Source organism: Siniperca chuatsi, linkage group LG2 (genome assembly GCF_020085105.1).
Source record: "Siniperca chuatsi isolate FFG_IHB_CAS linkage group LG2, ASM2008510v1, whole genome shotgun sequence".
Classification (NCBI taxonomy): domain Eukaryota; kingdom Metazoa; phylum Chordata; class Actinopteri; order Centrarchiformes; family Sinipercidae; genus Siniperca; species Siniperca chuatsi.
The window spans coordinates 29,535,699-29,559,949 of record NC_058043.1 but is presented as its reverse complement, the minus strand read 5'-3'; the positions used below and the strand labels follow the sequence as shown (position 1 = coordinate 29,559,949).

Here is a 24,251-nt window from a genome sequence, read left to right as displayed (position 1 = left end):
TTTTAACTTTGTTGATAGCCCAAGTAGGATAACCACAGGCTGAGAATGCACTCTGGACATTCCTTTCCTCTTTCTTCTTACCCTCTGAGCCGGTGGGCACTTCTTGGGCTCTATGTTGTAATGTCCGAATTACACCCAGCTTGTGCTGTAATGTATGGTGTGAGTCAAAGAGCAAGTATTGATCCGTATGTGTTCGTTTCCTGTACACTTCTATCTGGAGCTTTCCGTCCTCTCCTCTGAGTGTAGAACAATCAAGAAAGGCCAAGCGGTTCTCTTTGGCATCCTCTCATGTGAACTTCATGTTGGGGTCCACAGTATTGATATGCTCTGAGAACGCTTCCAAGTCTTGTTTCTTGATTTTCACAAAGGTGTCATCCACGTAGCGGTACCAATGACTTGGTGGTGTGCCCAGGAACGAGGATAATGCCTTCTTCTCAAACTGTTCCATGTACAGGTTGGCCATGATGGGAGAGACCGGAGAGCCCATAGCACAGCCGTGAATCTGTCTGTAGAAGTGTCCCCGGAATTGGAAGTAGGTTGTGTTAAGACAGATGTCTAATAGTTTGCATATGTGTTCAGGTGTAAGCTTGGTCCTTTGCTGCAAGGTGGAGTCCTCCTGCAGTCTTGTCCTCACCGCTGTCACGGCTTCTGAGGTCGGGATGCAGGTGAACAAGGACACAACATCATAAGAAACCATTACGTCCAACTGGAGATGCTCAGGTAGACTCCTTCCTGAGGGCAGGGCTTATGTAACACAGAGTAGCTTAAATTTCTGAGTTCCTGTCCCATTTTTTCACAATTGAGAATGACTTCCGGATGGGAGCCAAAACGTCTTGATTCTGAAAACAGTGTCCAGATGACTACGACTGAAACCTTTTCTACAATAGAACACTCCTGGACGAATGAGGGACTTTTGCATGTGTGTGTATGTGAGACAGATAAAGGAGGAGAATATGTTGTTTTTGGCCTCTTCTCATTAAGTTAAACTAATCCAGAGAGTCAATTTATTGTCTTTAAATTTTGCTCTCGTGACAAGACAAGTCTTTCCTCCGGAGTGTAAAGTTCTGGTATTGTCTGGCAAGTATCCAAATTGACACCTTTACTCTGTGAAAGGGGAGAAGTCAGTTTGCAGAAGTCTGAGCAAAGTTATATTCAGACGTCTCCCCATGGAATTCCACAGGGTCGTAAACGGCACTGCGGTGTGTTTGTGAATGTTTGAGAGACATTTATTCCATTGTTCTCACTACAGCAGTTAACCATGACAGACTGCGGTGCATCTTTGCAACATTAGTTTTAAAAGAGTAGAGAAGAGCTAGTCGTGTGGCATGATATCATTTTTTGCTTCACAGGACCACACAACTATACAGTACCCTAGGTGAGAGAGAACAAGTTCAAGATCTCATTCCTTTATCATCCCATTATTGACATTCATGGCACTGTTTACCGTAAGGGACAGCAGATACTCCGCTAAACTACTGCTTGCCGTCGGTCTGCTGCTGCAACCCGGTATCACGCCAAAGCGTGTAATACACACACCGGTCCACCGTGGCAGTGTCACGTTTTCAACACATTCTCATTCCGCAGTCAAGTTAGCACTAATAAATATTCAATGTCTAGTTAGACTTTTAAAATAAAGCTTGCTGAGAAACATTTCAGTTGATGGTCGCAGTTTGGTTAGGTTTAGGCACCAAAACTACTTGGTTAGGATTAGGAAAAGATCATGGTTTGGGTTAAAATAACTACTTCCTTAAAACAATCAACGATGACTATTGGTTTCACACGGGAAATGAACCCCTGTCTCCTGTGTGAAAGTCCATGTGTTTGACTCATTACTTTTATATTGATCCTTAAGTAGCATTCAGTCTTGAATTGATTAACCGTTGATCAATATATTAAAATAATTTTGCAAAACAATTTTGCAAATTTTGGCCTGTTCTTAAAGTTTGTATTCAACATAATACCTTATTATCTCAATGAAATGAACTGAAACGAATGTGTATGTGACAAAAAAAAAGGCAATTTATTATTTTGGTCGGTAAAAAATATGCTTGGCCGGTGGACTTTTTCACCTACCAGTCCCACTGGCCAGTGAGTCAAAAACTTAATTTTGGACACTGGGTCCTTATTTGGTTTAAGTAAGACAGCAAGTAAAGCCATGTTGACATCGTCATGAAAGGAACCCATTTCAACTGCAGCTAGAATCATATCAAACATGTATTGTCCAAGTTCATCCCAGAAGGTTGAGTAAAACTCGGAATACCATCCCACTCTGGATATTTTCCTCTTTTCATACCAAGGATGGCCTCCTTGAGTTCATTTAATGTAATAAGAGTCCCCAAATGGTCTGCTTCTTCCTGAGATAAAGATGGGAGGTTTAGGTTTCCCAGTCCTTCAGAGTTACTGTTAATGTCCATAGTTACTTCTGAGGAATACAGGTTAGAGAAAACGTTTCTAAATTCTGCGTTAATTTCCTTGTGCAGAATTTATCGATGTGATATTTGAACATTTTTCATTTTGCCTTAACCTCAATGCAAGGAGGTAGCTAGGACTTGGGCCATTGAAATAGTAATTCCTCCTAGTCCTTAATATTAAGAATATTGCTCTCTGTCTCAACGAGTTCAGCTCAAGAACGTATTGCATCAATGGTTAATTTTACACTCAGTCAGTAAAAGAAACTTGTTGTTTATGCTCTAATTCATCTAATTAGTGTAATGTGTCCTTGCTTTTATGGGATGAGAAAGATATTGGGAATACTGCCTAATGAATCCCTTTAAGGCACCCCAGAACATGGGTCATCAACAGAACTCATATTTACTGAGACAAATTCACGTAACTCATCCTTTTTTATCCACAATTTTTTGTTGCTCAACAGTGATGTGTTAAAACGCCACTGGGTAGCTTTTTTAGGTGTATCTCTGAGGACAATCTTGGACAGCACAATACTGTGATCAGAAAGAGAGATGGGTAAAATTACTGCACTGTGAATTTCAGATATCAGTGAGGCAGAAATGAATATATAATGAGATAACTTCTGTTATGAATTGATGCTATATAAATAAATTTGAATTGAATCAATGCGAGAGTATTCTATATCAATGTGAATTCAGCATTCTGGGAGTGCTGACTTAGATAGCTGGAACAGTCAAGAGTGGGGTTAACAGTGGCATTCAAATCCCAATATTAGTGAAAAATTCTGCATACTGGATAAAAGTTCTGTAAGATACGTTAAAAAAAAAGTCAGGGTCAAAATCATTGGGAGCGTAAATGGATACGAATGCCATCTTTCTTACAGCAAGGATTATTTTGATGTAGGAAACACGACCACCCCCACCCCCATGGCTTTCCAAGATGGTTAATGAAAAGGTACGCCTCAACACCACTCGATCCTGATGAACGTTTTGTATCTTTATTGATACAATACGATTCTGGAGAAATCCAATACCATAACAAATACCATCATACAGAGCGAACAACGAGGTCGTGGGTTAGCTTAGCTAGGTTATGGGTTAGCAAAGTGTTGCTACAGTTGCTGCTGCGAAGCTAACAGCCAAAGAGGACAAGATGGTTTTCAAGAACCAGCATACCAGCTCCAGACAGCAATACTCACAACTTTCCTGGTACTATAGCTAACATCACAACAACAGGATATCTTGGCAAACTAGAAAGTAAGCTGAATGTCCGTAGGCAAGTCATTTAATGTTAACTGACACACAAATTGTTACGGACAGAGTAGGCCGGAGACACCAAGATGGAGACACAGATGGCTTTATTGTACACGATGAAAACAAGCAGTGAGTAGAATGGTGGATAAAGGCTACTGATACCGTCCTTTGCTTAGCAGGGTTGGAGATCAGAAGCTGGAGACACACACACGGGAGCTCAGGAGAGGAGAAAGCACTCTTTTCAAAGGTTGGAGTCCAAAACGTTGTCTTGCAGGGCAGAGAGTAGTGTCCTTGTTGAAACGAGACCAGACACTGACTCAGGTGAGTGGTGTGTTTTTGTACTGGGGCTGGAGTGATGCAGATGGAGATCAGGTGTGTAATTGGCAACATTAGAATTGGCAATCCTGATTAGAATTCTGGTGAGGGAGTACGTTGTGGTTGTGGGGTTGTGGTGCCTGGCATGTCCATGACACAAAATCATGGCTGGAATGGCTGGAATAGTGTTATGTGGCTCGGTCCGAGCCACTTTTTTTAGTTCGCATTTACAGAGCCAGGGTTGTGTACAAACATCAGATTTTTTTTCAGCTCCTGCCCTGAACATACAGCAAGCAGAGATTCGCTGAATTTGACAAAAAGATGTGTATTGAATTAGAATCGCATACCCCAACTTTAATGAGAGTAAGAAACGTAACGTTAGATAAAAATTAGGATCTCCCATCAACATATACAGCTATGATAGCGAAATTACTTCAGGTGATTAATAATTCCTAACAATAATCTCCCTTGACCTTCCAAAACTTCTCAGTTGCTGAACGGTGCCTAGTTTATTTAATTGGTAATTATTACCGCTAGCCAAAATAATCATTCACTGCATCCTTTGGTCAGTTATTCACTTATTAATTATTCATCGCTAGTTATTAGTTTGTTAGTGTAGTCTAGTAGTTGTGTGTGTGTAGTTAGTTAAATAAACATTTATAAACGACTTGGTTATTGTGTGTTTGTGTGTGTACTTCAGATCGAGACTAAATTGATTATTAATTAATTCATTCATTCATTCATTATTATGAATGATTATCAAGATTTTCTCCTTGTAAAGGAGTGGTGCCCCGTTTTATAATTAATTTAACATAAGTTAGATTCTGTTATTTAATATGAACGCTGATTTTATTCTGATAGCCAGAAGTGAGTGTAAATTTGCACCTTCCTCCTACCAAAATTAAGGTCATTCGATATGATCAGTTTAATGCATTTAAACCTTTAATCTTCTACACCACTAAAGAACCTCTGCTTTTGGATGTAAAAGAGCTGGAAGCAGCCACATAATAGTTTCTGTTTCTAAAATGGGAGACATCACTGCTTCTCTATCAGAATCAGAAATACTTTATTGATCCCCGAAGGGAAACTCTTGAGATGAGATTCCTCTATGAGATTCCTGTATGAACGCTACATCCACTTTGTGTCTGCATAGAAGGTTTAAACAAGCAGTGCACTTGAATGGATTATTGAGCCCATTTGTAATGAAACTAGCAAACTGCAGTGTCGTTATGGTGGAAATAACACTGTTATAAGAGAATGTAAAAAGCAGCAGTTCTCTGGTGAAAAGAAGCTGAATAAGAAAAACGAAAGGCTACACCTTGCAACAAATCCAACTCCATATGCTGTAGCTGCCAGAAGAATAGACTGGACTGGAAGAATGTGTGGGAAAAGTGGAAAAGAAAATCCTTCAGTCTGGAAATACCTTGCTGTCTCTACCTTTATCTCATCAATCTTTCTGTCCTTGTTTTTTTCCCTCTTTTACTAGTGTTTCTCTCTCTTGTTCTATCTCATCTTTCATTGGCTGCTCTGTTTGCCTGTCAGTGTTGTCAGTATGTCCTGCATTTAGTTTACATTTATCTGTTAATGCCCTACATTAAGCAATTGATTTATCACACAAAGCATTATATAGTGTTTTTCATGCCATGCTTATTCCATTTCTTGCCGAGAGTTAGATGAGAAGAATGACACCACTCTTATAATTGTACATTAAATATGTCAGGAAGTTACTGCTCCTGGCCAAGAAACAGTCCAGCCCTGTAAAACCACAATGTGTTGTTTTTACACTTAATTTTTTGTATGGAAACAAACAAGATATAAATACAAAACTATAGTAACTCTGGTGCAGTGCCTGGGGCAGGGGCAATAATAAGTCAGAGTCTATTGAAGTCTATGAAGTCTTCATTTTGTTGCCTCTGTTTTGCAGCTCTTGCTTGGTTTCCTCATCCAAATGTCTTATCAAGTCCCAGCCAAGTATGTCCATCTCACTAAATGAAACAGAATTACCATTGAGATCATTACTGATTGTTTCACACCTATACTGTTGAATACGTTGTACATTATCAACAACTGCCAACTGCATTAGCCTGTTATTATGGCGACTCCGGTCTTCCAAATCAGTAAATTTTACTTCAACTCTGTTATCTTACACCTGTTGTCATTACTGGTCTTCTCTGTGGTGTCCATACGCTTGGAAAGAATTAAAGAGTCTGATCGTAGTTTAGACTCATCCCTCGTGCAGGTGGAGATGTCGTGGCACATTTTGTCAAGCGTATTGTTCAGTTCTGAAAACTTGAATTCCATGAATTGTCACTGCTCGGCCCGCATGCTAGCTACCTTATCCTCCATACCACTGCCGGGTTCGCTCAGTGTTTCACTCAAATTAGCGTTGGGTGGCTTGGATGTTCGCAGTTGTTTGTTTCTCTGTGACTGCATTGTTGAATGTTCGTGTTTAAAACACAGAAAAAAGTTTAATATATTTATTAGCCACGTGTCATTATTTAGCACTTTTGTTTCCATAGGTATGGAGCTCTGAAGTATTCATTATTAAATAAACAAATAATTATGAAATAATCACATGAATAAATTGTGGACAATATACCAATGAAACAATAATTTGTGAAATAATTTAAGGAAATTATTAAAACTCAGCTCAATATTATAAAATTTTATTTCATCCTTCTATTGATATTTCTATGGCAGTGGCTGTGCATGCAGATGCAGTGGCTGGTAGCTCCTTCAAACTTAGCTACATTTTTGTTTTAATCTGGGGTTTTTTAGGCTTTATTGCTGAAACACGTATTACCTATGACAGTAATACATCATCATTGTCATCAGAACTGAAAGACAGGGTTTGAATTAAAGACCTTGAGCCAGATCAACCGGACCAGGTAGGCACCACGGCGGCTGCTGTGATCACCCAGGAGGAGAAGAAAGACAGCCATGCTCTTGGCTAATGTCCGGTAAATGGACTGTGCTTGTATAGCGCCTTTCTAGTCTCCCAACCACTCAAAGCGCTTTACACTACATTAACATTCATACACTGATGGCAGGTGCCAACTGCTCATCAGTACAAAGAAACTAACTCATTCACACACACTCACAGGCACAGCCTTCGGGAGCAATTTGGGGTTCAGTATCTTGTCCAAGGACACTTAGACAGAGGACACCTTGTGGGCTGGGGGAAGCCGGGATCGAACAGCTGATCTTCTGATTAGAGGACGACCCGCTCTACCATAGCCGCCTGACCAAGCAATGGGAATCAGAGACTGTTGTGCCCACATCTTTATAGAGACCTGCTCCATCAACATCCCAGATCAAGCACTCGAAGGGCGGACCGTGTTCCGAGCTGATAGAGCACAAGACTCTGGCAAGATGAAAGGAGGAGGACTTTCTCTTTAAATCGATGATGCTTGGTGCTCAAAAACAGGCAAAGCGTTATATTATCATCACTATCTCTATCTGCTGTTTACATTCCATCAGACGCAAATTCAAAATATAGCAGCAATTCTGGGGTTCAAGCCAACACAGACCGAAGTTATTGCTCTGGATCTGGTCAAATGTGGTCTAGACGTGAAAAAAGAATGAAGAATGAGGAATAGAATAGAATGAAGAAAACAAACTATTTCTGATTAATAGTCTGATTTGGGTTATGCCATGCACATTTTTTGCATTTGTAGTGCCCCCCTGTGGTCGATTTGAATGAAACTTTCAGGGTATGTTCCAGGCACTTATGTGGACATATCCCGGACGTTTTGTGATGATTGGACAAACAATTTCTGATTTATAGTCCAATTTGTGTTATGCCACAATGTGAGATGTTAATTATGAGATATAAACTTTTCGCATTTGTAGCACCACCTAGAGGCCCGTTCAGCACCACATTTTGCACAGAGCCTCAGTGGGGCATGCATTGCAAGTATTGTGTTAATCGAACAAACCTATGTGGAGATATGACATCACTTCCTTTTTTACTGCAGCCTAAGGAAGTTGTTCTTTTATAACAAAATTCTATCAAAATATTATCAGAATTCTTTTAGTAACTTTTCATCATTTCGTGCAGATCAGACACACGGCCTAGGAGGAGTTAAAAAAAGTAATTTTAACTGTCACTTGAAAAAAAATTATAGGTGGAAATGGACATGGCCTTTATCACAAGATGCAGCTCAATTCAGGGAACGCATGGATGTAAGGATTTTTTAATGTGTGACGTACTATGTGGGAGTTACTGGCATTTACCTTGATTATAGCACCACCTGCTGGTGGACATATATCATTTTTGGTGTCTGAGGTGTGTGCACCAGTCTATACCTCCCCTGTGAATTTCACTTGCATAACTCTTACAGTATAGGCGCAGTACTTATTTCAAGAGGTATTATGAAAAGTGGCATTATGAAATCAAACTTGACATTTCATGTCAATGCCATAATTATGCCAATAATTAATTATTATTAAAAACAGACTTTTGAAATAAAATGTCTATATTGAAAAAATAGTATCCAACAAAATTCAGTTATTATGAAAATTAATGATGAAATACCATTTCATAATATTAAATTAAATTAAATTTTATTTATTTATATAGCGCCAATTCATAACAGAAGTTATCTCATTGTGCTTTTCCTATAGAGCAGGTCTAGACCGTACTCTTTATAATAATGAGTTGAGTGTTGATCATTTCTTAAATTATTTCACAATTTGTTGATTCATGTGTATATTTTACACAGTTTATTCACATTATTATTTTTCATTATGTCTTTTTAATTTATTTTATACAGAACATTTTTGGGGTTCTATACACAGGAAGTTAAACTGGTGGGCAGTGGTAGACATTTCACACCTTAAAATGCACAGCAGATGAGTCATTTGTTTGCTCTTAAGAAAATTTCCAAAAATGTACCTGGCTGTTAAACCAGGGATCCAGACTAACTTTTTACATTGGTGGCACTGGCGTGCCTTTTTCATTTAGGTGCACATAGGATTGGGCAGTATGGCCTAAAATTTATATCACAGTATAAAGTGAAGCACGGATGGTAACAGTATATATCACAATATATGCACTTTTCTTTAAATTTCAATATAAATGCTTCTGAAGGGATGGTATAGCACTGGTATAGCAACTGCATGACAGCGGTTACTGTACTCTTAACTGTATTACTTGGACATATTTCACAAAGTACAGAAATATTTTATATTTATTGTGCAAAACTGCAATAATAAAACCTTTTATATTTGTCTAATGGAAATTATATATAATATTTGAAAGAATACATTAATACATTACTCTTTTTGTAGTAGGCTATTTCTTCTTTCACCATTTTAATTCTACTTAATTCTCCACCTTATTTTTGTGTTTACTCACAAACTCCTTTCAGTTCTCGTTTCCACACACACACACACACACACACACACACTTTTGGTTTCTCTCTTACTGCATGTGTCTGCTCATAATTTCTTCGTCAGATTTATGTTTTAGAAAGTTGCCTAAAAAACACAATTCGCGTTTTGGATTTTTTCATCGCGATTCTGTTCCGTTCAGCAGGTGAGCCGCATGTGGAGGAGGCTTGTTGTTAATGGCGTAGCCTATAAGGCTACTTCGGGGAAAGGGGAGACGGGTGGAAAGGTTATCTCCGCCGATGATGTCGGGTTAGGGCTGGGCCTTTCAGGCAACCGGACAGGTGGAGCGGGCACCGCAGCATTTTTTTTTTTTTTACGAAAAAATTATTAGTAGTTCTCTTTATTTTGAATTATGTTTTAAGGCTGTGTTGCTCACGATTGCTCCCGTTCGCGCGCAATGAATGTGGGAGGAGTACAGGGCGCGGTGTCACACATGCACACACACAGAGACATGCACGGCACATGCAGACCTGCTGAATTTCAGGCGCACCAGTGCCACCAATGAAAATCTTTAGTCGCACTTGACAGATTTATGGTCGCACCCTGGAACCCTGTAAACTGACATTTTGTTTTAAAAATAATTCATCTGTGGGTTATTTACTATTTAGTACTTCCCATTTCAAAAGCACATGCTGAATCAATACAGTGACAACATGAACACTATCCTGGTCTGCTGTTTCTGGATTTGATTTACAGCTTTTAGAAACCAAGAGCTGTACATACTGTAAGCTAGACCAGACCCCAGTACAGGCCTTCTCTCCCAGGGGCAAATTCCTTCATCTTCAACACTCCTACACATGCAATTTGAAATATGTACCCACATATGCAAATAGGGGCCAGGCTAGTACAGAAAATCTCCAGCCAGATGTGCACATACCTGCTCCCCTGTTAAGTTGACCAGAGACTTCAGATCCCTTCCATCTAATATGGACACCTATATTGAAAGGGACAAAAGTCATTATTAATTATAAATTGTGGTTCATGATCCCAAAATGCATGATATTGGATTATTCTACTGAAGTTCACTCAGCTTTATTAATTAGTACTGCAGGTCTGAGTATACTGCACATATACTTTTATGTTTTGTAGACAATTTGCACTGTAAAATGGTGTCAAATGTGGGGACTCCTTACTACACCATACAGCATGAGTCCTTTTGGAACTCCTGTGATGAAATCTACAACAAGGAAAGAAAGGGGCAAAAGGTTAGGAGGGGTCATTTCAAGACAAGACTAATACCTAAGAACTGAAATGTTGGATAAAGCTTGTGACCAACCAACAAAAACACTTTTGGGATGTTTGGGTCTCTAAATGTTCTTGCTTCCTGAAAGACTTAATAATCCCTTTTTGTCACAACACAATCATGTGTTGAAATGAGCAACTGGGGGTCATCAAACCCTGTACTCAGCCATGCATTTTGGCTGTCTCACCTTCCTCATCATCCCCACTGAACTCGCCACCAGCCAAAGAGTAACCTGCAGGAGAAATGAAGAGTAAAGAGGTTACAAGCGGTGGATACAATGAAAAGGTTTTATGATACATGAAATTACAAGTTACCTGAATCTGTTTTAGCTTGGATTGGTTCATAAGGATAATTATAAGAAGTAATAACAACATTAGTGTATGTTTAGTTGTACTATTGGTGGTTACTAGTAAAAGAACAAGCCTTGACACATTGCGGTGTCACATAGCGTTTTAGCACTGATTTGCATCAAATGACAATCTTAAAAGAGCAGTCCACCAATTTAACATTGCACTTCAATAACTGTCATATTCACAATGGTCAGATCAAAATCAATGCAGTAGAACCAGAGATATAATCTTTTTTATTCCATGCATTCTTCTTTCTTGTCAAAACCTTATGCCTACATTACCCACAATGCAACTCAACCACCGACCGTTTGGTCAGAGATTCAGGTGTGATATGCTAGTAGTGGCTAATGTAGCCTTGAGTAGCTAGCCTTAACAGCGATGAGGAGTGGGCTACAGAGGTCTGGTAAACTCACTTCTTTCTAACTCCACGCCCCCAGATTTTTTTCATTTTCAAACTAGTTTTCAGACTCAAGTGACATCACTTGAGGCAATTTATCAAATTTCATGCAGCTCCCTTTGGAGCCACAAAAGGTTTTATATAACCTTTTTGACATCTGCACTAGTACTCCCCAAGACATGTTAACACACTTTGATGTGTAAAATCAGTCCCCCTTTATGACACTTTGGACGTGTCACACAGACAGGGTACAGTAGCTGGATGTGCCGATCCTGAGAGTGAATGTGAAAAAACAATCTGAACAGCTATTGTGTGTCAACACTGGAAAGTTGGACAGTGGCATATGCTGACACATAATAGTGATGCTGTGCAAGCTTACATAAAAAGCAATGGGCACTTGTGTTTTGACGTGAGTCACGCAACACCATAGCTGTCGGAACACGTATTCAGTAGGGAGTGCTGCATGCTGCATATGTGAGCAAAAAAGCGCATTATGGGGTCCTTACAACGCTGTAAATCACATCTTGTCAGCCCCATATGACATTATGTCAGCCAAACAACATGACAATATGAAAACAGTTTAGTTAGGAAATGTACTTTAGTCATAAAGATAATGTCACTGGCAGCACAGAGTCGTCACCCATGACAATACCACACTTTTTACATGCTGCTGTTGTTTGAAAACTGCATTTGGACTAGTGGAGAGGCTGACAGACAACAAACCAAAACAGGCGAAATACTATAGGACACCTCACATCATATTATAAGAAACCAACTGGAAAACTTGCATGGCTTTTGCAATCATTAAAGGGGAACTCTTTGTCTGTTTACAGATCTTGGGAAGTGCTACTGCATATCTGAAAAAAGTTGTGTTGGGATTTACAGTGGTTAAGGTACACCAAATTGTGTAGGTGCAATCAATTAATTATGGCTATCAGAATTATCAAAGATAATCATAAATAATTTAATGAATAAAGTCCTTTGGAGCATCACCCTTAAACAGAGGGAAATGATAGCTAATTAATTGATTCAGTCTCATAAAATACACAAAACTATCAATTTGGAACTCTGATTAATAATAAAATTAATAACTATAACCAAAATTACCATTAATAGCTAGTAGGTTGAAGGATATAGAGTTCAACATAGAAGAGGTTGGCAAATTATTCACTCTTGTGCAACATTAAAGAAACCAACATAAGTGTACACAAGCATTTATTAAAAGATAAACAAAGCCAAACACAATGTGAAGTCTAACTCTAAATGCACTAAACTACAGAAAAAAGGGTGTGTGTGAGATCCAAAATGGCTGCTTGGATCCAAAATGGCGTTAAACAAAAGAAATCTGCTGAGCAGCAGTCAGATGGTTAGACAAAGAAAGGCAATTCAAAATGGCGGCAAAGCCATGTATGTTAAAGAGTGTGGCTCTGTTAAAGGGCCAGACTGAAGTGTATAGGATAAACAGTGGCAGGTCAGAAAAGAGGATAGCATTCTGTGTGAAACATCACTAACATGAACTTAGCATATGGCTACCAAAATAACCTAACAGTGAAAACACATTACAGCAATAACAATAAACCTCAATGAACCAAATAAATACATGTACATTCACAAAAGTAACACAGTCCTGTGCTTAGCCATGTACTGTGCTATGCTATGCCCAGTAATATGCTCAGAGTGGTTATGTTACTAGTCCATAAAGGAAGAAGTTGCTTTGTGTGCTGCGTTGTTGTCTGGTGGTTCCGTTGGATTTTCCAGGCGGGGAAGAAATGTGGTTTCTGGGAAAAGTCCTTGCTGTGCAGTATTCCGATTGTGCAGATCAGAGGAAGCCGGTCACTCTTCGTTCTCCTTACAGTTAGCTCGGCACTAACTTCCTTAGTTGCTTCCTAAAGTTAGCTGGCAGACTTTGTGTAGTAACCATTGGCGCTAAGCTTTGTTGCAGAAATCTTACACAGGCCCTCGCAGCGCTGCTGTAAGAAAGAGTTTGGTTCTGCTGTGTGTCTGCTCCAAGCAGGCCTCACTGAGAGGGAGACAGCAGCAGCTGAAAGAGTCATCAAGTTGTAATAATCATAAGTGTATATCCCCTTCGGAGCCTGGGTGTGCTCAGTACATTTAATGGCAATCTGTCATAATAGATTATGACATATCTTGAGTGATGTCATGAGTCATGTACGCTGATATTTTGGCCTGATAGTGGAACAAGAAGAAAGGTCAAGAGACTGAACATCGACAGCAAATTTATTGCAATCCATTGTTTTCAGTTTTCTGTGTACAAAGCTGATGATTTGATATAATGTTGGTACTAGTGGAAAGCTCATGAAGTGTCCAAACTGGAAAGAATTCTTCCACCGGGGAATATGAATGTGATGAGAGAATCTTAGGAAAATCTTCCTATTAGATTTTTATATTTCTTGCATTCAAGATGATATTTTGGCCTGATGGTGGTGTGGTAAGGTCAGGAGGTCACCAAAAACATTCTAATTATCTGGAAAATCCAATCATTAGTTTTCAAGGTGTTTATTTATTCCTTGACAGGGACTTACCAAAGTCCTCTGGGAACCATGAACATCCATATCAAATTTCATAGTATTCTGTTGTTGAGATATGCTGCTCTCGACCAAATTGTTAAGACAGACAGTCAACTTGGGTCATGAGGTCCTGCTGTTGGCAGGTGTAAAAATATACAGCAGAAATAAACGTAGGTGTTGCAGTCCGACAACAGAAGCAACAGTAGTAGTATAAGTAGGATTTGGCATATTAGTATCAGTACTGTTAGGGTTAGTACATGTACATAGTATTAATAAAACATCTCATTTTAATAATCCTATTTGACTCAAGTGTACTTCCTCACCCAGGTAACTGTCATCATAGCTCCCCTGCACCTGTCGAGTCTGAATCTGCCCCGCGACTGACAGCAGAAAGTACGAGGGGTAGTAGGCCTTAGCAATCTCCTCTGTGGTGGCTGAGATCAGCTGACCTATAGGGTGGATGGGTGATAAAGGGTTAAAAGTCAGAGTTTAAAATAAGACATGTGACTTTTGAACTCTAGCTCCTGAGTTGTTCCACTGTAGCTTGTTCACTGACAAAGATTTCTGACTCTCTATCTCCTAAAAATCCATGCTGTTCCACATTCTTGTGAGTTTACCTTGCCAGTAAAAGCTGCCTGGTCCTCCAAGCACAACCCTCCCATCCTGTAACACACAACAGTAGCCAGAGCTGAGGAGTCTGCCACCAGTTTTATCATGAGTTTCAAACAAATCCCACAAATCTGATGTACACAGTGAAATCTCCATGCTTACATCAGCCAAAACAGAGAAACTGTGACTATGTGATTATGTAGAAACCAGCAAAAACTATCTTTTATTTTTACGATCTTTATCTTACCTTGGTGAAGTCTGCACTAAATCCCCCCTGACAATAGCCCTGTCCAGCAGGTCCATGTCTTTCTGCAATGAACAGCACCAAACATGGGAAACACTGATACATTTCCTGTTTCATGAAAACTAAAAAAATAAAACATTCTGTTCTGTTGAGGGCAGCATTTTACAGTATAATTTTTGTCACATTTCAATTGTTTATTGACCCTAAACTGAATTCCAGCATTCCCACATTTTGAAAATAAGAGAAGAAAACACAAAAAAGAGTCTCAGTGTGAGCAAATGTGCCAAACTGCCACAGCCTTTTTTTTTTGGTATGCAGTGGTTTACAATAACATTATGTGGTCCACTTTCTAAGCTATCTTAGCTATTCAAATACGTAGATTTAGCTTTACCTGGTAACAGTTTTGACTATCTGGTTCTGTTGATGAGTTTAAAGAGCTGACCTAAATTGTAAACAGCAGCCTCCTTAAGATATGCAGGTAGTTGTATTCTGAATATTTAACACATTTTACATCAACTATTAAAAGGCCAGAAAACAAATACAAATACAAATAAAAAAAGACTGTGCAAGACTAATCCTGAACTATAACTTTTTCTTTTCCTCTATATGTCCACAGGTTTGCAACACAGGGCAAATATTTGCACACTTTCCTCTGTAGATTAATATGGACAAAGGAAAGTATTGGTGTTCCAGGAATATAAAAACTATGTTGATGGGACATTCTGAGCCTTAGTACTATCAAAAAAAATATTGATAGTGTAACACGAAAAGAGTTAATATTATTGGATTTTCTAAGTCCTATTATTATTCTTTGCATTACTTTGATTTGGGGGATAATCATATCTAAGTTTTAGTAATTTGGGGGCTTTGGGGGATGTAAACAGCAAGTATAATGTTGCCATTGAGTCAGTTAGCTGTGGGCTACAACTTGAGTCCTGTTTTTTTATTTTATTTTTTTATTTGTTTACAGTCTGGAAAACTGGCACCATTAAAAGTATGCTGAATTAGCTATTCGCAGTTGCTGTTTGTAATGTATGGATGTATCTAGATTACTTTGATACTGAAGAAAACTTCTTTTTTCTATGATCTTTAATATTTGTGGACATTTATTTGCAATGGACATCAGAGATAATGATATCTTCAGGAAGTGTAAGCCACACAGAATCTAAAAATATGTGTATCAGTTCAGAGTTATGACTCCGAGAAGGAGTCCAGTTTTAGACACAAATTGCACAAATTATGCTACAGGAGTGGTAGAGTGCAGCTCTACAGAACATTTTAGCTCATTCTGGTCTTAACACATTTACTGTATGGTTGAGTATACGCTGCACTCTACCCCCGTAGGTAGCTAACAAGGTCTGATAAACCCACAAAATTATCATATAGCTGTTGAACATAGTAGAGCATCTAGCACCTAAACACCAGGATATTGTTTGGTAACACTTTATTTGAAGGTGGGTGCATAAGACTGACATGACACCGTCATAACCACGACCACCTGTCATGAACATGAAGGAGTCTTTATGAAGGTTTATGACTGCTGTCATTAAGTGTCATTCGGTCCATTATGTCACTTTTAATGCAAAGTTGACATTGTTTGAGATGTCTTAGTTATGACAACTTGACATTAACTAAGACAAAAATGCTTGTTGCTCTGTGTCTGTTGGATTAAAGTAAGTTTGCTAACACGTTGGCCATAGCTCTCCTGGAGGTTGGCTATCATTGCAGTAACTCACCTGTTCGGCAGGGGGCATACTCCACAAACGTTTTGAGGCTGTCTACAGAGAGGTAACAGGTTCCTGTAACATCGGCAAAGGGTGTGTCATGTTCGGTTCTCCAGTAATACCTGGGAGCACAAGCCTGGAAAAAACACACATGGATACAGCTCAATGACAAAAGAACCTGACCACATTTTCTAGCTAAGAAGTGTTAAATTGACACTTAGCTGAACTTCTCCCTCAAACATCATCATCATAGCTTAGCAACTGTAACTAGACACAAAACATCTGTCAAGCCTTAGAGTCTTCTAAACGTGCTGAAGCAGTCTGATGGGGAACCAGTAAGAATCATACTTGGTATCATTAAAGGGTTGGGTCTTTGGGGTTTTGGGCCAAAACCAGAAACACAAGATCAAGTGCAAGTTATGGATGAAACAATGTGTACTCTGACGTACCTACTTCCATGGCCAAGGGGTAACATTACAATAGTCAACTAGATTTTGTGAGATAACAGATTGTTAGAAATATGAAAACGTTTAAACTGTGTTAGTATCTGAGGCAAGGTTATGGTACTAGCGCCAACTAGTCTACCCTGCAATACAAGGACAATACTGTTTATTTCCTGTCTTCTACATTAATTATCAACTGGACTTTATGTCTGGGACGTGTCAGTTTTTGAATCCAGCATATATTTTAGTACCAAAACATATGGTAAGAGAACTGTCAGATTGTCATGTGAGTTTACTTTTTCATTTTCAAAGCACTAAGGGAGTCAGTCTTAGAAATGTTCTGCAACCTGGCCTGTACAGTACATCAAGCAACCCACATGGAGTCCTAATACCCCCTATTGAAGAATTCCAGTAAAAGTCTGTTGCTTGATGATAATGTGCATTAAAACATATCTTGTCAACAGTAGATTAATTAAACAAATAGTTTGCTTAGCATGTAATCACACAGCATAATGTAGGTAAATTGTTCAAACAGACCAACCAATCCTGACCCATTCTTACCAGGATGCTGTTACCATGGGAACGCACAGTAGCTCCAAACCACTGATGGGACTTGAACTCAACCTGAGTGTTCACATCATTTATATAAAAATATCGATCACCTAGAAGAACATAGATGAGAAAAACACATTTTAGAGTATATTTACATGCAGCTCTTCTATGACTGATTAACTTATAGTTGCTACACTTTCCTCAGAAACTGGGACTTGGAAGAAACTTCAGTGATGTCATGAGTTGCTATTTTAAGTCAAAGATCCCCCTATCATCAGTGTTTGATTTTTGAGCTGTCATATAAGAGTGTTCTCCACATGTTCTTGGCTTTTTACATGGATATTTTATGGCCTTGTTCCCAGGGTCTGCAGTCTTAAACTATCCTCCATGCTATGGCAGACATCAAATAGCTAAAAGGGACTTGGACTTTGTTGTTACTGTAACCCAAATGGCTGTACTTCATTGCCAGGGTCTTTGTCAAGTTCCTGACTTGGAAAACCAGTTCACATCATATTCCAGGTATTAAATGAAAGTTTGTAATGTTGGGATTTGCTGTCAGATCATAATTTCTTCTACATGCAGGATTTTTGTCACACCTACACTGAAAAACATTTTTTTGTCATTCAGCATCCTTGAAAAGTCATTTAACAAAACCTGACATCTTCAACGTGAGAAAGCTTGTCTTTAGTCACAGTTTAAGCACCAAAAAGTTTTAATCATACTAAAATGTGCCTGTAACTGTGTAAGCTTTACTGTGGTATATTTTCTGATATATGTTAGGACCACTGGCACTCCATCATTTGAATTCAGTCATTTGTGGGACTTTAACTGAACTTTTATTAGGGGACCACATGCTCTTTTGTTCTGTAAACAAAGGAGAGTCACTGAACTCAGTCTCCCACAGTCCTCCAGGTATTCACACGTAGGTGTGAACTCCCCCATGGACCCAGCTTCCAGCTACCATTGGTCAGTCTGACCTGTGACCCGTAATTTCACCAGGTCAACAAAACCCCAGGTCAGCCATTGTTCTTTTCCTCTTGGCTTCATCTACAGCACAGCTGCTCAGCAGCAGATGTCCACCAGTGTGGCCTGCTTCGAGCAGACACACAGCAGAACCAAACTCTGTTACAGCAACGACACAAGGGCCTGCATAAGATTTCTGCAACAATACTTAGTTAGCACCAACGGCTACTACACAAAGTCTGTGAGCTAACTTTAAGAACTAACTTTGAGGAGAACAACAGACGGAGAGACAGGTTCCTCCATCTGCACAAACAGACTGCATATCAAGGACCTTTCTCCAATCTGAACCAAAATTCTTCCCCACCTGGCTCATCCACATGGACAGCTAACAAGCGGGACTTCAAAGCATCTTCTTCCTTTACGGACTAGTAACATGACCACTGGACATATAACTGGGCATAACATAGCATAGCAGAGTACAAGGCTAAGCACAGGACTGTGTTACTCTTGTGAATGTATCTGTATTGATTTGGTTCATTGAGTTTTATTGTTGTGATGTGTTTTCACTTTATTTTGGTAGCTACATGTTAAGTTGACGTTAGTGATGTTCACACAGACACAGGGTCTTGCATGCAACTATCCTCTTTCTAACCTGGCACCGTTTACTCAACACAGTTCAGACATCCACTCCAATTTGACCATTAACAGAGCCACATTCTTTTCAAACATGGCTCAGCCGCCCATTTGAATTACCTTTCCTTGTCTAACCATGCAGCCGCTGCTCAGCCCACCATTTTGAATTAGATCTTTTTTTGTTTAACGCCATTTTGGATCCAAGCAGCCATTTTGGATCACCCACCCACACACACACCCTTTGTTCTGTAGTTTAATGCATTTAGAGTTAGACTTCATATTGTGTGTTTTTCCTTTTATTATCTTTTAATAAATGATTGTGTATAATTATTCTGGTTTCTTTAATGTTGCACAAGAGGGAATAATTTGCTAACCTCTTACTGTATATGTTGAACTCCAAATCCTTCATCCTACTAGCTATTAATGGTAATTTTGGTTGTAGTTATTAATTCAATTATTAATCTGAGTTTCAAATTGATAGTTTAGTGTATTTTATGAGACTGAATTATTATGATAATCTTTGATAATTCTGATAATATAATTGATTGCCATAATTAATTGATTGCACCTACACAATATGGTGCCCCCTTTAACCATTGTAAATCCCAACGAATATATGTGTCTGCTGTCTCTAGCAGAGAAGTGACATTAAACTCTCCTGGCTGCAACTCAGTGTGCCTGTTTTATGGGTTAATATAGGTTAATGGAATCTGGGCTGTAACCTCAAACACACCATGAATCCTGATGCCTGTAATGGGAAATGCAAGACTACTGAGTGTAAAAGCGTGAGCATGTGTGCCTAAATCTGTGTGTGTGTGAACATAAGTGGGGTTTCACTTTTTTTTTCTACGATGTATCACATTTCAGAGGCTGTCTGCATAGACAGTTTGTAAACAGTTTGTAGGTGTGTATTTATGTACGCAGAGTTTGCATAGTCGCAACTATCAGTCTGTGTAAACCACCATTTGATATCAGCATGTCAGAGCGTACGATAAGTTAGACCCTATGATCCTCAAACGGTGGTCCTTCTGATGGAGGTGATTATTTTTCTGGCAGAGCTGGGGGCAGCCTAGGTCCTCTGGGGTCCTTGTCCTTGTAATGACTCTGCCCTAATTGAAGAGCACTCACAACACTGGGCTCGAGTCCAGCAGGAAATCAAAGCTGTGTGAAAACACCACAAACACAGTCCATGTCCCAAAATGGAGACTTTAGTGAGGGGTCGCATGGAGGAAAGCCTCAGCCACCATTAAAACACAGAACAGACATCAAAGACTGGCTTCAATCAAGACAGAACCGTTGGATTAGGAGCTCTAAAATGGCAGGGAGCCGCACTTCTGACCTCAGGGTCACAGAATGCTGCCTATAGCTTATTTCAGCCACTTTTATGGCTGTTAGAGACAGCTGAGAGTTTACTACACAGTCCTGTCTCAACTGTGTAACAGTGCCGTTGGGAAAAGTGACATTTTTATATCCTGGAACAATGTGAGTTACCAACTACTGCTGTGATTATGATGTAGGGAAAATTTTCTCCCTTGGATTTTGAATATTGAGCTTGGTTTTTCACAGATCACATTTTTATCTGTGTGGGTACAAAGAGGCCGATCATCAATTTAGGTTTAACAAGACACCCTACCTTGCTTATCAAAGTTGATAATGGTGCAGTTAGTTTGGCTCCAGGGGCACAAGTACACAGCTCCTCCTTCAGTGATGTTGGGTTGGCTGGTGTTGGCTTTCGGAGCGCCGATCAAAATACTGATACTAGACAGCAGAAAGGAAAACAAAAAATCTTACATTACATCATGAAGTCCAGAAAAAAATAAAGATTACACCATGAAAAAATTGTTTTGATCCATAATTATATGCATTTAACTTCTCTTATTAAAAAACTTTTGTCATACACAAAGCTGATGAAATTAGCATGGATCTGGACAAAGAATTTGAAGGCTAAAAAGGGGCTGAAAAGTAAATGTAGAGCCAGTGATTGGTTGGATTCTTGATCCCTACGTAGGCTTTGGATTTGTAAAAAGAAATTAATTTTTTCACTTTCTTAACAGTGAGTTAGATGAGAATATCATAAAGGTAAAAAAAAGCATTAACCGTCTTCTGGCTGTAGCTTCATATTTACCATACAGACTTGAGACTGGTACTAATATTGTCATCAAACTCTTAGCAAGAAAGCCAATTAGTGTATTTCCCGAAATGTTGAACTATTCCTTTAATCAGAACTAAAATCATGACAGAGAGGAAACCAAACTATTTTAGTCTGTAGAGAAAGCAAGCTATGAAAACAATTGATAATTAACACTTAGTACCAACATAAAGAAGTAGTTCCAAGGCTGACTTCTCCCTTATCATCCCGTGCTCCTGTTTATGGGGGCTTATAGGGTACAGCGCAACTGTTTCATAAGGGTATTGAAAGTACATTTAAAGATCAGTTTGCAGATATTACCTCAGTGGCTGTATTTCTGCAGATCCCTATCATTATCACTTACCATGGAGGTTTTTAATTGGAGCTATTTAGCAGAGTTTCAGGAGCAGGACCGCACCTCAATCACACCACTTCAGGCATTCCCATAAATACCCACCTAACCCATCTACTCCTTTTCCGTTCTTGTATTCTGCGCCAGAACCGAGATCACGCAACATCACCTCATGCACACTCAGAAAAGTGAGCTAACGTTACTACTTCACCCTACAAGCCTCCATCCACCCACCAATATGGACTTCGAGCCTTTATCTCTCACTTACTATCAATCGTTTTCCATCTTCAGTGAATAAACTAACCATTCCATCTCCCTGGACAGTCTGAGCCTTGCCGAACTCTGTGTTTGGTTTAGCCTCCTCACCAAACAGAATGGGACCAACTTCTGCTACGACGTACAACTGACTCACCCATACGACATTCATCTGTACACTGACCCTGCTCCTTCTACCCCACAATAGCTGCAACTATTCCGTGGGGCCACGAATGGTCCCGCAAGTCCATATTCAATAAAGTTCACTCCAACCAATCCATCATACCGTTTACGCGCCAAACATGGCACTACATTACACACCTATATGTTCTCCGTGCAGCTCATTTTCCCGGTCATTCCAACGCCACTGCTTTCCTATTTCTTATTTCAGAAGTTCAGAGGCTCTGCTCCTCTGTGGGATATCATATCACCCTCAACTGTCTCATCTTACTTGTCAGCTTGGAAGAGTTTCGACTACCTTCACGACCAGTACAACATTACCACCCATCCTTTGATCTCGTAACCATGATCTGTTTTGTTAGCTACGGCCATTTTGTGGCCATCAAAACACATACCAACAAAAGTTTACCCTAGCAGCTTAGCTTCTCTAAACTCCTAACCGGCAGCCCAGGTCTGGCCTCCAGCCATCCTCAGATAACTTCACTTTTCAGAAGACTTCTTCGTCAAGAGCCAGCTCAAGTCCTCGCCGCCTTCCTCTTATCACAGACTTGCTGTCAGTCTGCATCCACACCATCTGCTCTGGATACAGCATCCCCCATGATGCTCAAAATGTAGAAGCCATGTTCTCACTTGCTTTTTTGTTTTCCTCAGATGCTCCGGATTCACTGCCTCTACCCTTCACTTTGATCCATGCTGTCACGCCTGCATTTCCAGACAACACCATGGTATTTACTTAAAGCAAACCAAAACCAATCAATCCAGTCAGCTCACACCTGACTTTTACTTCAAAACCCAATCACTGCTGAATCGAGACCCTTGCAAACTTCTTGCAATTCAGGAAATCCCAGCTAACTATGACAGATTCTCTATTTATCTCTGAGTCCGGAAAAGTGCTACTTGATTCTGGTTCCACCAGCACTCCTGCCACATACTCTTTGTGTGGCATTTCTCCCATCCAGTACTCTGGTCACTCCTTCAGAATTGTCACTGCAACATTTGTTCAGATCTCAAAGATCTCAGACCCACTCAATTAGCGGAGGCTTTTGGGGGTCTGTTGTGCCCGGGTGCTATAGAAAATTCCCCACCAACGCTTCCCCATAACACAGCAACAGACCAAAGAAGTACAAGAGTTCAGGCTTTGCTCATAATTTTTCGTTTTTGTTAATAGCAACTGGTGAACAGCTTAAGTATTACAGCTCAATATTTAAGGTGGGTTTTAATACCTCTCTCAGTCTACTTTTGGTCACAGTTAAAGAAAGCATGTAGCACTGACAACTATACTAAAAATAACCATAACATATCTCTTTTTTGAAAAAAAAAAATCACTCAGTCCCTTATTACCAGTCCAGCTATGTGCTGAAACGTTCCAAACCTCCCTCATTTCTCGCTTTTGAAACACACTCGATGCCCGCCTCCTAAAGTAGACTTAGTGGCTTAAACTGGACATGTGTGCTGAGATAGTGAAAACAGAGATGGCATGGTGAGCAATTCTTAACAAGGCTCACTCCAGCCAAATAGTCTAGTAATTGTCAGACTGCATGACAACTAGTAGAAACAATCCCATCAGCAGAAAGTAAACATCTCCATCACTGAGGAAAGCATCCTTTTCCTGATGCGTAGTTTACCCACCACAAAACAAGAACCGCTAGATTCACAATGATATTAATTGTGAGCTGTCTAAATACATAAATTTGGTCAAAAACAAAATGTGGTACTGTTCAGTGTTAGCAAAACTATTGCAAGCAAAAGGGGGCGTAGTACAATATTGTTAATATATGATTAATAAGAATTCAATCCTTTTACATGTGGTGGGGGGGCACGAACTTTTTTCAGCTTTTGAAGTGGGGCATGACAGAAAAAGTGTGAGAACCACTGGTCTAAATCAACATCTCAGTAATTACCCAACATGTTCTCTAACTGCCAGAAGCTTAGTTAAGCAAACTGAAAATATCTACATTCATTAAACCAACATTGCTTTTACATTGTGAGCCCTTGAGGATGTTAGTGAGGGAAAACTGAGACAGAGCTGACAAGGTGTAACTCGGATTTATATGGCAAAGATCTGAGTAGTTTAACCTTACAGGAGCAGCTGTGTATCGTCCGCTACAAGTTGTTCTCCAGCAGGTTATCATAAAGCAGATAGAAAAGTGAAACAACTGATAAGCATTATATTTCCGTCATCATCCATAAAGGGCTTTCAGGTGATGTAACACATCCTACAGAGGTCCTCTGCTCTTGAGCAACAGCAGCTGTGAACAGCTGCCTGAGAGTGTGTTTTG

At 39.6% G+C, this 24,251-nt stretch overlaps 1 protein-coding gene across 6 annotated transcripts in view; it reads right to left on the bottom strand.

Moving 5' to 3' along the window:
• Positions 1-24,251, bottom strand: part of LOC122888504 (integrin alpha-5-like) — a 113,240-nt gene that overhangs the window by 81,159 nt on the left and 7,830 nt on the right. For 5 of the 6 annotated variants that reach the window (XM_044223073.1, XM_044223081.1, XM_044223037.1 and 2 more), the window contains exons 2-10: positions 20,691-20,815; positions 17,447-17,571; positions 16,479-16,602; positions 14,746-14,807; positions 14,507-14,552; positions 14,213-14,338; positions 10,802-10,846; positions 10,505-10,548; positions 10,249-10,305 (exon numbers count right to left, since the gene is read on the bottom strand). In XM_044223073.1, coding sequence (XP_044079008.1) covers positions 10,249-10,305; positions 10,505-10,548; positions 10,802-10,846; positions 14,213-14,338; positions 14,507-14,552; positions 14,746-14,807; positions 16,479-16,602; positions 17,447-17,571; positions 20,691-20,815 — 754 coding nt within the window. The remainder of the gene's footprint in view (positions 1-10,248; positions 10,306-10,504; positions 10,549-10,801; positions 10,847-14,212; positions 14,339-14,506; positions 14,553-14,745; positions 14,808-16,478; positions 16,603-17,446; positions 17,572-20,690; positions 20,816-24,251) is intronic. The other variant, XM_044223044.1, reaches the window with a different exon arrangement.